This window comes from Puma concolor, chromosome D4 (assembly GCF_028749965.1).
Source record: "Puma concolor isolate L17-30 chromosome D4, mPumCon1.1.hap2, whole genome shotgun sequence".
Taxonomy (NCBI): Eukaryota; Metazoa; Chordata; class Mammalia; order Carnivora; family Felidae; genus Puma; species Puma concolor.
In genome coordinates, this window is record NC_141679.1 from 14,643,805 (window position 1) to 14,657,430 (window position 13,626).

Below are 13,626 nucleotides of genomic sequence, written 5' to 3' on the forward strand. Positions count from 1 at the left end.
AGTTGAGAGGGGACTAGAGAACAGGGAGCTATAGGGTGGAAACTTTGAGAATAGGAGTCTGCCATCATTCATTCATTCCTTGAGCAACCCTTTGTTGAGCTAACTGTGTGCAAGAACTAGGATCTGGAGCAGAAAATGGTCTATGAAGTCTTTGCCCTTGCGGGGTTTACAGCCCACGGGGATCTCAGAGATGAAGTGGGTGCACAGACACAGAAGCGCACCAGCGATAGGTTGTGATACCTTTTGTGAAGGAAATAAAGAGGAAGCGAGATAAACCACCAGGAGGAAGGGGATGGAGGTTTGGGGATCAGTAACTGACAGCACGGTTAGGGAAGACCTAATTCCAGCCACTTCTGTGTTATTGCCTGTTTCCTCTTTCTAGATTTTCTTGAGAATATATGTTGAGGAATGACTGACATTAAGATTCCTGCCTGTGTGCCTTTGGGATATGGGGTCAGAAACTGTGGGAGTGCACAAGAGGGAGAGAGGGAAGTCGGGAGGCCATAAGCAAGTGGTTCAGCAGTGGGAGGGTGGGGGGAAGGGCAAATACTTCTGTGGCCTTTTATATTCTTTTGTCCCTCTTTATGAGGCTGCTTTTGGAGGTAAGTCCATCAAACAAATGTAGATTCTGGTGGACCTGTAAGCACCACACACAGAGAAGTGGTAAGGTAAGACAAAATGTAAACTTTGGTGGAAGACTGAAGTCTTTGAAGAAAAAGAATATTTATTTATTTATTTATTTATTTATTTATTTATTTATTTTTAAATGTTTATTTTTGAGAGAGAGCATGAGCAAGGGCATGAGAAGGGGAAGGGCAGAGAGAGAGGGGGGAGCAGAGGATCCAAAGCAGGCTATTTGCTGACAGCAGTGAGCCTGATGTGGGCTTGAACTCACAAACTGTGCCATCATGACCGGAGCCAGTCTGGCACTCAACTGACTGAGCCACCCAGGCACCCCAGAAAAATAATATTTAAAATGCAAGGTAATTCTATTTTTAAAGTGTTTATTTATTTTGAGAGAGAGAGAGAGAGAGAGAGAGAGCTAGCAGGGGAGGGGCAGAGGGAGAGGGAGAGCGAGAATCCTAAGCAAGCTCCTTGCTGTCAGCGCAGAGCCCAAGGCAGGGCTTAATTCCACCAACTGTGAAATCACCACCTGAGCTGAAACCAAGAATCAGATGCTTAACTGACTGAGCCACCCAGGTGCTCCAAAATACAAAGTAATTCTTATATCAAACACACGAGATACGTGCAGTTGAATTTCTTTAAGTAGCAATTTAAATGCCACAGATGATGTCTCTGACAGTGTGTTTATCAGACTTCCTGTGCCTACAGGTCTACCTCAGCACGATGTGGATTTTTTAAATGCAAATACTAACTGGAACACTCTGAGTGGTGCTTTCATAGAAGTGGATCAGATTGTAGCTATGGGACCATAGAGACATTGGCAGGGCCAGGATTAGGGTGAGGCAAGTGAGGTGTTCACCTTGGGCAAGGAATTTAAGGGTGGTGGGGAGGGCAAAAAAAAAAAGTCAGTAATCAAGATAAGTAATAGTTTGGTGCAGTATTTTGAAAAATCAAAATTAATGCAAAGAATCCATGATGAACAAAATACCAAAATTTTAAATGAAGACAGAATGTTGTTGATAGTTTTATATGCCTGTGTTGTTGTGCAAGAAACAGTCATTTTCAAATGGCCTGGGCTCCCCAGGCCCATGGGACCATCACACCCCCTGCAGGGCAGGTTAATGAAGGTTGACAATGATGTACAAACAGATTGGGCAACTCAGACCCTTCTAGACAGTCATGTGTTTTGACTGTGGAGCTTTTATTAACGTTTTCCACTTGGTTAGAACACGGGTGGATGTTCTGGCAAGTGTATATTGGGGCAAACTTTGTTTTTTGTCCTCAGAGTCTAATACAGGCTGGCCAGCACCACAGGTTTGGAAGATGAAGTCGATTGGTTTTTATCTGGGGAGGGGGGAGACGCTTTTCTAAGGGAATTAAGATAGTAAGTAAAATTGGAAAGAGGAAAGCTGAAAAGCAGAAGGAAGGAGAGCTGTTTCACCTTTTTCTGTTTCCACTTGAAAGCCTCATCTCTGCTGTGTCTGCAGCTTGACTTTCATTAGTTATGATTTAGCTGCAAGTGAGGTCTTCGGTGGAGAACCGAGTTCTAATCCCGACCAGGCCACCACTAACAAGATGCATGTCTGAAAACAAGCGTGTTGTGCCCAAGTTTCCTTTTGCTCTCTCTATAAAATGATTAGTTGGGCTCAGTGACCTCTGATCTCATGAGCAGCTCTCACAGTCCACACTCACACATGCATCAATACCTGTGATACATACACGATACATATATAAGCAATATGTGAATATTGCTCATGTCAATATTTCTACTAATAAGCATTAGTAGAAAGTGCTTCCTGTTTCCCCAAAAGAATCGTTAGCTCTTCTGGATGAAAGTCACATGTAGGATGCAGTAAATCCCTGCTCTTCCGTCGCCTCTGAATTTGTTGTACCCTAAATTATCTCTTTTGCTTCTTTCGTCTCTGCTTTAAAAACGTGCTCAACAAAACGTGACTTTCCCTCTCCTCCTACACTACCGTTCTTTCACTACCAAATATTTTTAAAGAGAGCTCTCCCTCCGCCCAGTACTTTCTCTAACATTCGTCTTCCATGTTCCTGTGTGTCTTTTCAGCACCTAGGACAGTAACTAAACCATTCTAGATATAACGAGGGACTGAAGCCATGTGAAGTTGGGTGTCTCCCCCAACCACTGCATCGAAATGAGAGCACTCAGTCTTTCCTGAAACCACTCGCCCTTGCAGTTTTAACACCATTCCCTGTCCTGAACTCCTTTCCTTTCATTGGTGCCCTTCATACCTCTTTCCTGGGTCTCCCTTTGTCCTCCTGACAAATCTGCCCAGAGGGAGCATGGCCTTCTCTTCCTCATTCTTACTCCTTAAGTGGATGCTGCTGCTCAAGATTCAGTTTTGTTCTTTTTCCACAGAAGTCTCTGGCACCACTAGCTTCTAGGGTTAGCAGCTCAGGGCAGACTCTCCAATCTGAATCCCATCTGTACATCTTCTGTGACCTCTTAACCCATGTTTCTGATGCTTTGGAGGTTACACTTGGGCCCTAGGCTTCGTAACATTGCCCCTCCCTCAATGTGGAGGTTCCTCCTACATTCTCTGCCCTTTGTATCATATGTTCAGCATCGCATGCTCAAAAACTCTCTCTTGAACTCATTCCTCTCCTTTGCTTCCCAGACCTGATAAAATGTCAAGGTTTTTCTTTTGTATTCATCTTTTCCTTTTGTTTCTATCACCATAATCTTTCTTTAGAAATGTGACGGTTGGGAGATGGAAGGAATCTCCCAACACATGCCTGGCACCACCAGATTTCTGTCCTAAACCTGTGGTTCAATATGTCACAGTTCTGCAAAAGAGAAGGAAAAAATGTAACAAATACCATCTCAATCCCCTCTCTCTTGGGTACAGAATAACCAATACAAAATGTTTTTAAGTTTATTTATTCTCAGAGAGAGAGAGTACGTGGGGTAGAGTCAGAGAGAGAGGGGAGAGAGAGAATCCCAAGAAGGCTCTGCACTGTTAGTGCAGAGCCTGATGTGGGGCTCTAACTCATGAACTGTGAGATCATGACCTGAGCTGACATCAAGAGTCAGATGCTTAACCAACTGAGCCACCCAGGCACCCCAGAATAACCAATACCAATTAATTCACTTAATTGACTCTTCAAGACTCTTTTTAAAGACACTTTTTTTTGACTGTTGTTGTTTTTGAAACATTTTTTATGTAGTAAAGTGCATAGATCTTAGGGATGTGAATTGATAAATTTTGATAAGCATATCTACATATGTAACCAACACACCAAGAAAGATATAAAACATTCCTATCAGCCTAGAAAGTTCCTTTGTGTCCTTTCCAGTCACTCTCCACCCCCTCATCCACTGTTTAATTTTTTTTTCTATCACATAGATCACTTCTGCTTGTTTTTGAATGTCGTATGGATGGAATAAACCAAGAAGTCTTGTGTCTGGATTCTTCCATCCATCATAATGTATTGAGATGCATCCATATTATTGTTTGTATCAGTAGTTCTTTCTTTTTCATTGCCAAATAGTATTCCATTGTGTCAATATAAAGCAGTTTGTTTATTTGTTTTCCTGTGATATTTGGATTGTTTCCAGTTTGAGGCTAGTACACATAATGCTGCTATAAATATTTTTGTACCCTGTTTTTGTTTTTGTAAGCATATGTTTTATTTCACTTGGGTAAATCACTGGGAGTGAAATTGCCCACTAAGATCTTTTATATTATGACCAGATTTACTTCTCTTTTTCTCTCTAGCTCTCTCACAACACCCCCCCCCCAACACACCACACACACAGATATCCTCACTCACCCCTAATCTGCTCAACCTGGTTATAATCTTTTTGGAGACAAGATGTCTTATTTCTTTTTGGACTTTCCAGAAGGCTTAGGAGAGTTTTTTTTTTTTTAAACATATCACATACTTGGGAAATATTATTTGATTGAACGATTCAACTACATAAAGAAATCATACCACCATTTCACTGTGTGGTAGTGGAGACAGTAAAGGTCCCAAGGACTGGGTTATCCTGAGAGGTCAGTGACTCAGGCCTGAGAGGAATCCCTAGTTCATCCTCCCTCTCTTCATGCCCCACATTGTAGACATGCTGCCTTCTTGCCATGCTAGCTGGTCACTGCTCTCCATTGCCAGAGTGCATTAAGAGTTCAGTCATATGGAGGGTAGTGACCAAGAGTAGTGAGTCTGTAGACCAAACTTCCTGGACTAGTTGAATGATTGCTTTTTTTCCAAGCTACTCATGTTTCCCGAGCTTCAGTTTTCTCTTGTGTAAATGAAGATAACAACACTACTTCATAAGTTTGTTGTGAGCATTACGTCATCATAACAACTACTGCTTTTTTTCTTTTTGAATGCTTTTTATTATCTAGGTGCCGTTTTAGCACATGCTAACAATCCTCATGTCAACCCTATGGTGCTACTGCTGTCTCCCTTTTACATAAGGGGAAACTGAGTCACAAAACACATAGATTATCCCACTGCTGATTTATGGCAGGGTCTGCATTCAAAATCAAGCAGGCTGAGTCAAGAATGTATATATCGAATCCCTATAATCAGCCGCCTCCCACAAGTAGGATGATGCATGTAGGTGCGGTGCCCAGTGCCCAGTACATGCACCTTGTCAAGAAAATTCCCTGCTGCTACCACTGTCAGCAGTTGCACTACCCATTCCTAGTTACCACTGCTCTAAAAATGAGGCGTTTAAAAATGTTTATTTATTTTTGAAAGAGACAGAGAGACACAGAGCGCGAGCAGGGAAGGGGCAGAGAGAGAGGGAGACCCAGAATCGGAAGCACGCTCGAGCCTCCGAGCTGTCAGCACAGAACCTCATGTGGGGCTTGAACCCACAAACTGCAAGATCATGACCTGCGCTGAAGTCACATGCTTAACCCACTGAGCCACCCAGGCGCCCCTGAAACTAAAGCATTTTATAGACGGCCCTGGTTTTGTCTTCCACCTAAGTGGTATACATTTGAATTGGTAGAATAAGGAATTCTTTGTTATGTCAAGTTTTGAGCTCGAGTTCTTTATGTACATTAAAATGTAATTAGTATTTTCTCAGGGTGGTGGCGCATACTGTCTTCTAACAAATATCTGTTGGGATATGTTTAGACACTTAATAGACACCAGTGAACTGGATTCGTTCTTTAGAAAAGCCGTTAGTTTTGGTTTGTCTCGATTTTGTGGGGAATGCCTCTGAAAACTCTTTAAAAAAACATCTTTCCAGAAGTTTCTGTTATAAGAATCAGTAGACATATGAAAATCAGTTGGAGGGCCAAGGTAACAGCAGGAGAGATCAGCAGCACCTGGAGAAGGGTTGATAGTCTCGTCTCCTAAGATTGCCTGCCCCTAACCAGCCTCAGTGTGCATTGCTGCTTCTATTTCAGAACTCAGCCCCTACATCACATGGGAAAAGACTAGATTTCTTTCAGTCAGCCAAGGTCAGGTGACCACTGGGTCTAAAATTGTGGCCACTGTGTGTGTGTCATCATCAGTCATCCTTAATGACTTGGGAGTAATTCCTCAGCAGGGCTCTAGATGTTTTCAAGACCTTCTTTCTCATCTTTGCTCGCCGCCGATACCCTTCCAGTCGTGAGAACAAAGTCGTGAGGTGTCTTGGTCCACGGCTGCTTTGCTTCTACTCCGTGCTGTGCTTTTTCCCCTTTGTCCAATCTTTGGTTAACCTCACACCAGCCGTTTTAACAGAGGAGCCATGTCTCTCCCAGCAGAGCCTTACTGTTGTTTCTTGATCTCTAGATAACAGGGGAATTTACAGCCCTCTGGTTGCATCAGCTCTAAACCTGTGTGGGGTGAACAATTAAATCATTGTTGACAGAAGATGTGATTTAAAGATACGGAAAATGACTGAAGATGGTATTAAAGTTCTTTTCCTCTCGTATTAATTTCCAGTGAGTTTTTCATGCCTGGGCTGGTTGATACGCACATCCATGCCGCTCAGTATTCTTTTGCTGGGAGTAATGTAGACCTGCCACTTTTGGACTGGCTGACCAAGTACACGTTTCCTGTAGAACACAAATTCCAGAACCTCGATTTTGCTGAAGAAATATATACCAGAGTTGTCGTAAGTATCTTGCTTGTGAGTAGTGGTGTGTTATGACTGAATCACCTGTAGAAGGGTCCATTTTGGGGGGCAAATTTTTTTTAATGTGTATTCCTTTTTGAGAGAGAGAGAGAGAGAGAGAGAGAGAGAGAGAGAGAGAATGCAAGTGGCGGAGGGGCAGAGAGGGAGACACAGATTTCAAAGCGGGCTCCAGGCTCCGAGCTGTCAGCACAGAGTCCAACGCAGGGCTTGAATTCACGAACCGTGAGATCATGACCTGAACCAAAGTCGGATGCTCAACCGGCTGAGCCATCCAGGTGCCCCATCTTGGGGGCAAATTTTAATTATAAAATTAGCAGTTAAGGCTAGCATGGACTGTTGAGACTTTTTAAGGTTTTTTACAGCCCAAGGAGTTTGTGACCACCTCATCTACACAAGCTAACCCCTAGCAGAGAGACAACTTGAACTCCAAATTCCCAAATCCCTGATTGGGTGACCTCTCTTTACTCTGTTACTTCTTGTGTTTTTGCATTACTAAATTTGAGTTTAATGCATATGTGTGTTCCCTTACTCCTGCCAATCCACAGTGTGTTCTGGGGACCATATGGAATAGCTGTGTAACCTTTGGAAAGTTCCGTGACTCATTTTCCCCATCTGTAAAATAGAGATAGTGATAGTAACTATTTCATAGGATTGTTATGGTAAGTTAGTATTCGTGAGGTTCTTAGGATAGTGCCTGACACATGGTAAACACTCTATATGTTTGCTTTAAATACCCAAGGAAGTTTAAAATTAAAATTTCAAGTTACAGTTAGAAGAATATCACATTATTTTAGTAGCTTCCAAATTGGGAGAAATCGGGTGCCCCCCCTATAGCAGGGCATGTGGGAACGTGATGAGCATTAACACCACTAGAGGGAACTATGGAGCTAGTTCAGTCATTGAGCAGCGCCTGTGGTGTATACCCGCCATATATTGGAGGCTCTGAAAATGTCCTTCCTTCCACTCTTTCAAATAAGTCAGTTCCCTTCTTCTTATTCCAGCCCTATGCCAAATTCACTCAGCAGCCAGAAACAGCTTCTGCAGTTGAGAATACCTTCTCCAGATCCCATCTTATCTGACCACTACCTCTTATCATTCAACACACGTAGCCTGAACATTCCTGCATTTTTGTTGGACCCGTCGATGGTTTTTCCTCTAAAGTGACGACTATGTGATGGCGACAATATTATAAGCGTTATGCGGTTACCCAGCCATTTTGCCATTTTCCTTGGTCTTGCGTCATTCAAGCCTTGAGGAGTAAAAGCAAGTGCTATCCTTTATACACTTGACTTGCTTAATTATAAATTCAGTGTAATTGTGGGTCTCATATATTCAGCTAGCATCCACATGACACCAGAAAAACTGAGAAGGACTAACACTGTGCATGAAGTTGCCATTGCATTGTGTTAATGAATCATGTTAACCACACCAAACCTTTTTATCCTCAAATTTTATTTATACTTCCCATTGTTCTAGAAAGGGTTTGAGATATCTTAAAATAACATAATGTACAATGAAAGCAAATGAGTCACAAGAGCATGGCAAAGGAAAAAGAGGGAGAAAGAAAAAACAAAATAAAACCGAGAGTTAAATGTATGCCATGGCCAGGGGGTGGGGGAGGGGGATCCACGCATTCTTTAGAATTTATCACAATGAATTTAACTTAAAGCTGAATGAGTTAACTCAGTTAGTTCAATGACTTCACTTGAAGCTGAATGCTCTAAGTTTCTAACAGCTGATCCAGAGAGGGAAATCAGTTATGTAATTTACACAGTGTATAGGATAAAAAATAAAACATTTCTTAAGGTAAAGCATGTCTATTCCTTATACTGATTTCCTTAAAAATTAATTCCAATAATCTTTAATATAAATACATGCTATGTTGTCAAAATATATATTATTAAGGTGCTATAGTATAAAAAACCAGACACATCTGTGTTTTCTGTTTTAGACAGAGTATCTAGAACCATATATCCTTCAGACAGTATTCTATAAATATTATTTCTTATATCAGAGAGTTAAGTATTTGATGTCAGTGACTTCAAAATAGATTTTATTCTTGACAAATATTTGCATTGCATATGTTTCTGATTAGGAGCAAGCAGGCCCACACACTTTAACAGTTGGATGAGCTGATGGTATGATTGAAATCTGTTTAAGTTGAGATGTGTTAAGTAGAACCTGTCCCTAGGCTGAAGACTGCCCATGGCAGTGCAAAGGGATGCTAAGGCAGTACTTACAAATAGAGGGAAGCCATTTTTGTTTGTTTGTGTTATTTTCTCCCTCAGAAAACCTAGATCTATACATCAGGGAATGGGCAATCCAGACCCCAGAGTTTTGCACCATAGATGACAGTGGTGCAAATTTCATTTCATTTCATCTGCAAATAATTTAAAAAAAATTTTTAACGTTTATTTTATTTTTGAGAGAGAGAGAGAGACAGAGCCCAAGCGGTGGAGGGGCAGAAAGAGGGAGACACAGAATCTGAAGCAGGCTCAGCAGAGAGCCCAACGCAGAGCTCGCTCGAACTCACAAACCATGAGATGGTGACCTGAGCTGAAATTGGATGCTCAACTGACTGAGCCACCCAGGCGCTCCAATCCGCAAATGATTTAAAGTATATATTAGCAAGCCTCTCCTGAGATTATACGGAAAAAAAATCCCAGTAAAGCAAGCCTAGATTTTCTACCTTTAACCACTGCAACCTGGGTGAAAGATTACAGTTTTAAATTGGACTGGAATGAACTAAAAAGACTAGAAAGAGTTCAGTAATCTATATATTATACAGCCTGTAGTCAAGGGATTGGAGGTGAGATCCTTGGTAAATGAACGACGATAAACTAGTTGCAAATATTGTGGATAATAGAAAGAATATGCTTACTCTTTGGGTTTGTCCAAGATTCAGCTAATGAATCAAAACAATTCCAAAGTGGTATCAAAGCATTGAAGTACAAGGTGAAAAGAAAGGGAACGGGTCATTCTTCCCCCCTATTTCAGCACACTGGAAATGCAAATCATCTAATCTGTTAAGAGGCCATTGCTGCAAGCCTTGAAGTTGGTAGTCATCCTAAGTTTGGAGACTGTTTTGAGCTCAAAAATCTTAGCCTCAAGAACTGAAGGCTGAGGAAAGACTGAAAACACAGGCCACAGTCTGATGTTATTCTTGATAGAGTCTTGTAAATGGGAAAAATACAAACTCGTCACTAATGGAAGAGCCCCCTTGAAAGCTTATGAGGAACCAGGGCGGAATGGAGTCTGGGATGCCCAAATATAGAACAAATGAAGAAGGAAAGCAGCTGTATTTTAGAGGGCCTCTTCAGTAAGTTTTAAAGCCCAATTCTTATTTCTTTCACTTACATAAGCCACGCCCATGTGGCTCCTTTGTTCAATGGGCTGGACTCCGTGGGAACCGGCAGGAGTAGTAGCGTGGGCGGTCTTTGCATCGTCCTCTTCCCTCCTGCCTTTTCTTATTTTGCTTTGCGGACTCTCCCTGTCCTGTTCCTTAACTATAATTCGGGCAGATTCTTGAACATTCCGGTTTGATCCAGTCCAATTTGAAACTGCAGTTTCTCACGCAGTGAAAGCTTCCCCCCCATCTCCCCCATCCCCCCCACCCCCACCCCCGAGTCAGAGGAAGGACTTGTCAGCGCCTGTGCGGTGCTTCCATCGTCCTTCTTGCTAATGAGCCAACAATTTTGATTTCATCTTCAAGCCAAATTTTTAGAAAAGGGTGAGAAATTTTGAGAATTTAGAAAATGTTAGATTACACTTCTGTTTTCGTTTTGAGTTTCATCTTATTCTGGTTAGGGTGTGCAACTCATGTGATTATTTTTCTCAGGAATTAGTTCACTTTATTTTATGACCCAACAAAAGGTCAATTTTTTTTTATGATTATTCTGCCCATTTTTTATTTTATTTTATTTTTTTAAAGTTTATTTATTCTGAGAGAGAGAGAGAGAGGGAGGGAGAGAAAGAGAGAGAGAGTGAAGGAGGGGCAGAGAGAGAGAGAAAGAGAATCCCAAGCAGGCTCCATACTGTCAGGGCCTGAACTCACAAACTGTGAGGTCATGACCCAAGTCAAAGACAATTAACTGACTGAGCCATCCAGGCGCCCCCTGCCCATTTTTTAAAAGAGTGTGGGTTCTCTGCCAATATGACATTTTAACGTCTCTGTAACATTGAGTTGTTAAGAGTGTTAGACAAGTCTTCTATCATTTTTCAATATATTCTTCCATATAAGAAGACAAGAATATAGTATGTACTGTCCCTTCTTCATCTTCCCCCTCCCACCACATCTTATGTTCTATCATCTGAGGTTTTGATTTCATTTTTTTTCCACTGTCTACACTTAATTTAAAATAAGCTTTAGCTTACAGGGTGGCTGGGTGGCTCAGTCGGCTAAGCATCTGACTTCAGCTCAGGTCATGATCTCACAGTTCGGGGGTTCGAGCCCCGTGTTGCGCTCTGTGCTGACAGCTCGGAGCCTGGAGCCTGCTTCGGATTCTGTATCTCTCTGTCTCTGCTCCTCTCCCGCTCATGATCTGTCTCTCTCTCAAAAATAAATGAACATTAAAGAAATTTTTTAAATAAGCTTCAGCTTTTAAATTTAATATTTTAAAATTTAATTCCACTTTATTTTTCAACATCTGTACTTAATTTAACCGTGTGCTTGCTTTTTCTTGTGCTTCTTGGATCCCTGTCTTCCTTTTGTATTCATGTTTCATTTTCTTGAAGAATTAGCTTCTGATAATCATTTCCAGTAAGGTGGGTGATAAGCCTTCCAAATCCTTGAATTACTAAAAATGGTTTTACTTTGTTATGACTCTTGAATGATGCACTTTAGCTGTGGAGAGAGTTCTATTTAAAATGATTTTCCCACCAGCATCTAATGGGCTGGTGTCAATCTGACATGTATTCCTTTCTGGCTAATTTGCTGGCCTTCAAGATTTTCTTTTTATTCTTGATGTTCTGAGATCTCACTTATGGATCTCTTTTTCAGTTCATTCTCTTTAATATGTAGTTCTTTCAATATGAGAACTCCTGTCTCTCTTCCATTCTGGGAAATTTCTCCCCCCCCCGCCCCCACCTCTCCCCTCCCTTCCCCCCATATATACTTCCCTCCAGGCTACACTTAGCTTGTGATGAGCCCTGTTAGAAAAATAATGAAATATCTTCATATACTTTCATGTCTCTTTTGTGCTATGTTCATAGAGAATGCTGTGGCCCAAGTTTGCAAATCATTAATTCACTCTTACCGTTCTAATGGTCCATTTCTCTTTCAAGGGTAAAATGTCCTCTCCCATCCGTCTAAGGATGCTGATTTTAGTTCACTTTATGTCTCTTGTTGCTTAGTAATTCTGCTACCTCAGGTATTCATTCAACAAACATTTAATGAGCACACACTCAAATTCAGGCGCTTTTCTGGTTGCTAGAGATTGAATTCAATGTCTCTGTCAAGATACTACCCTTTCGGGGCGCCTGGGTGGCGCAGTCGGTTGAGCGTCCGACTTCAGCCAGGTCACGATCTCGCGGTCCGTGAGTTCGAGCCCCGCGTCAGGCTCTGGGCTGATGACCCAGAGCCTGGAGCCTGTTTCCAATTCTGTGTCTCCCTCTCTCTCTGCCCCTCCCCCGTTCATGCTCTGTCTCTCTCTGTCCCAAAAATAAATAAACATTGAACAAAAGGCCGTGTAGGCCATCCCGATGATTAAAAAAAAAAAAAAAAAAAAAAAAAAAAAAAAAAAGATACTACCCTTTCTCCTGGATTTGTGAATCTGACAGAGAGTTAATACTTATCTGTAGCTGACAGGCTCTAAACATCTCTGGCAGTCAAACACATTTTATTTCATATGCAAAGTGTCTTAATTTGAAAAGATTGATGTAAAAATCCAGATTTCCCAATTCTCTCAACTTTTGGGACTAACTGATGTCACTGGGCTCTCACTTGTTTTTTTTCAACATTTGGCTGAAGCTGAGTAGAAGCTGTTAAAATATGGCATATTCTTCCCTATTATCTTAAGTGCAAAATATTTTTCCCCCTGAGAGATTCTTTTTTAATTTATCCTACAACCCTTTTATTGACTTTCAAATTTCATTTATAAAATCTTTAGTGTTGGAGAGCCCTTGTTCTCTCATTTTCATAGCATTCTGTTCTTGTTTTGTGGATGCAATATATTCTTTTATTTCATTGAGAATGTTAATCATAGATATTTATTTATTTACTTATTTAATTTTAATTTTTTTTTTTTGAGAGAGAGACTGCACGAGTAGGGGAGGGGCAGAGAGAGCGGAAGACAGACTCTGAAGCAGGCTCCTGGATATGAGCTGTCCTCAGAGGGCTTGAACTCATGACCTGAGCCAAGTTGGATGCTTAACTGACTGAGCCACCCAGATGCTCCTTATTTATTTTTTTAAAGTTTATTTATTTATTTTGAGAGAGAGAGGGAGTGTGAGAGTGGAGGGGGTGGGTCAGAGAGAGGGGGAGAGAGAGAATCCCAAGCAGGGTTTATGCTGTCAGCACAGAGCCCAACATGGGGCTCCATATCACCAACCGTGAGATCATGACTTGAGCCGAAATCAAGAGTCAGATGCTCAACGGACTGAGCCATCCAGACACCCCAGATTTTTTTTTAAATCAAACTTTATTCTGATCTTATAAATTGCCTCTTTTCTCTGAGATTTTTTCCCAGATTCTTTGCTCTTTCTTCTCTTTTTTTAGAGTAGCTTTCCTCAAGTATCTATTGAACCTCAAACATATATTCCATATTTAAGTGTGACACTCAAAGATGCTGATTGGGAGTCTGGATGGGAAGTAGCATGTGTTGACTGGTGAACTTTATTCTAGGATGGACAGTGAAGGCAATGAATGGCCCTTCTAACTGTGGGCCCCAAATACCATT

The 13,626-nt window shown here is 41.4% G+C and overlaps 1 protein-coding gene across 5 annotated transcripts in view; it reads left to right on the plus strand.

The window, feature by feature from the left end:
- The window catches only part of GDA (guanine deaminase), a 172,110-nt gene that overhangs the window by 127,422 nt on the left and 31,062 nt on the right, over positions 1-13,626 (plus strand). For all 5 annotated transcript variants that reach the window (XM_086685008.1, XM_086685007.1, XM_086685006.1 and 2 more), the window contains one exon: positions 6,538-6,709. In XM_086685008.1, coding sequence (XP_086541134.1) covers positions 6,548-6,709 — 162 coding nt within the window. In that variant the 5' untranslated portion in view covers positions 6,538-6,547. The remainder of the gene's footprint in view (positions 1-6,537; positions 6,710-13,626) is intronic.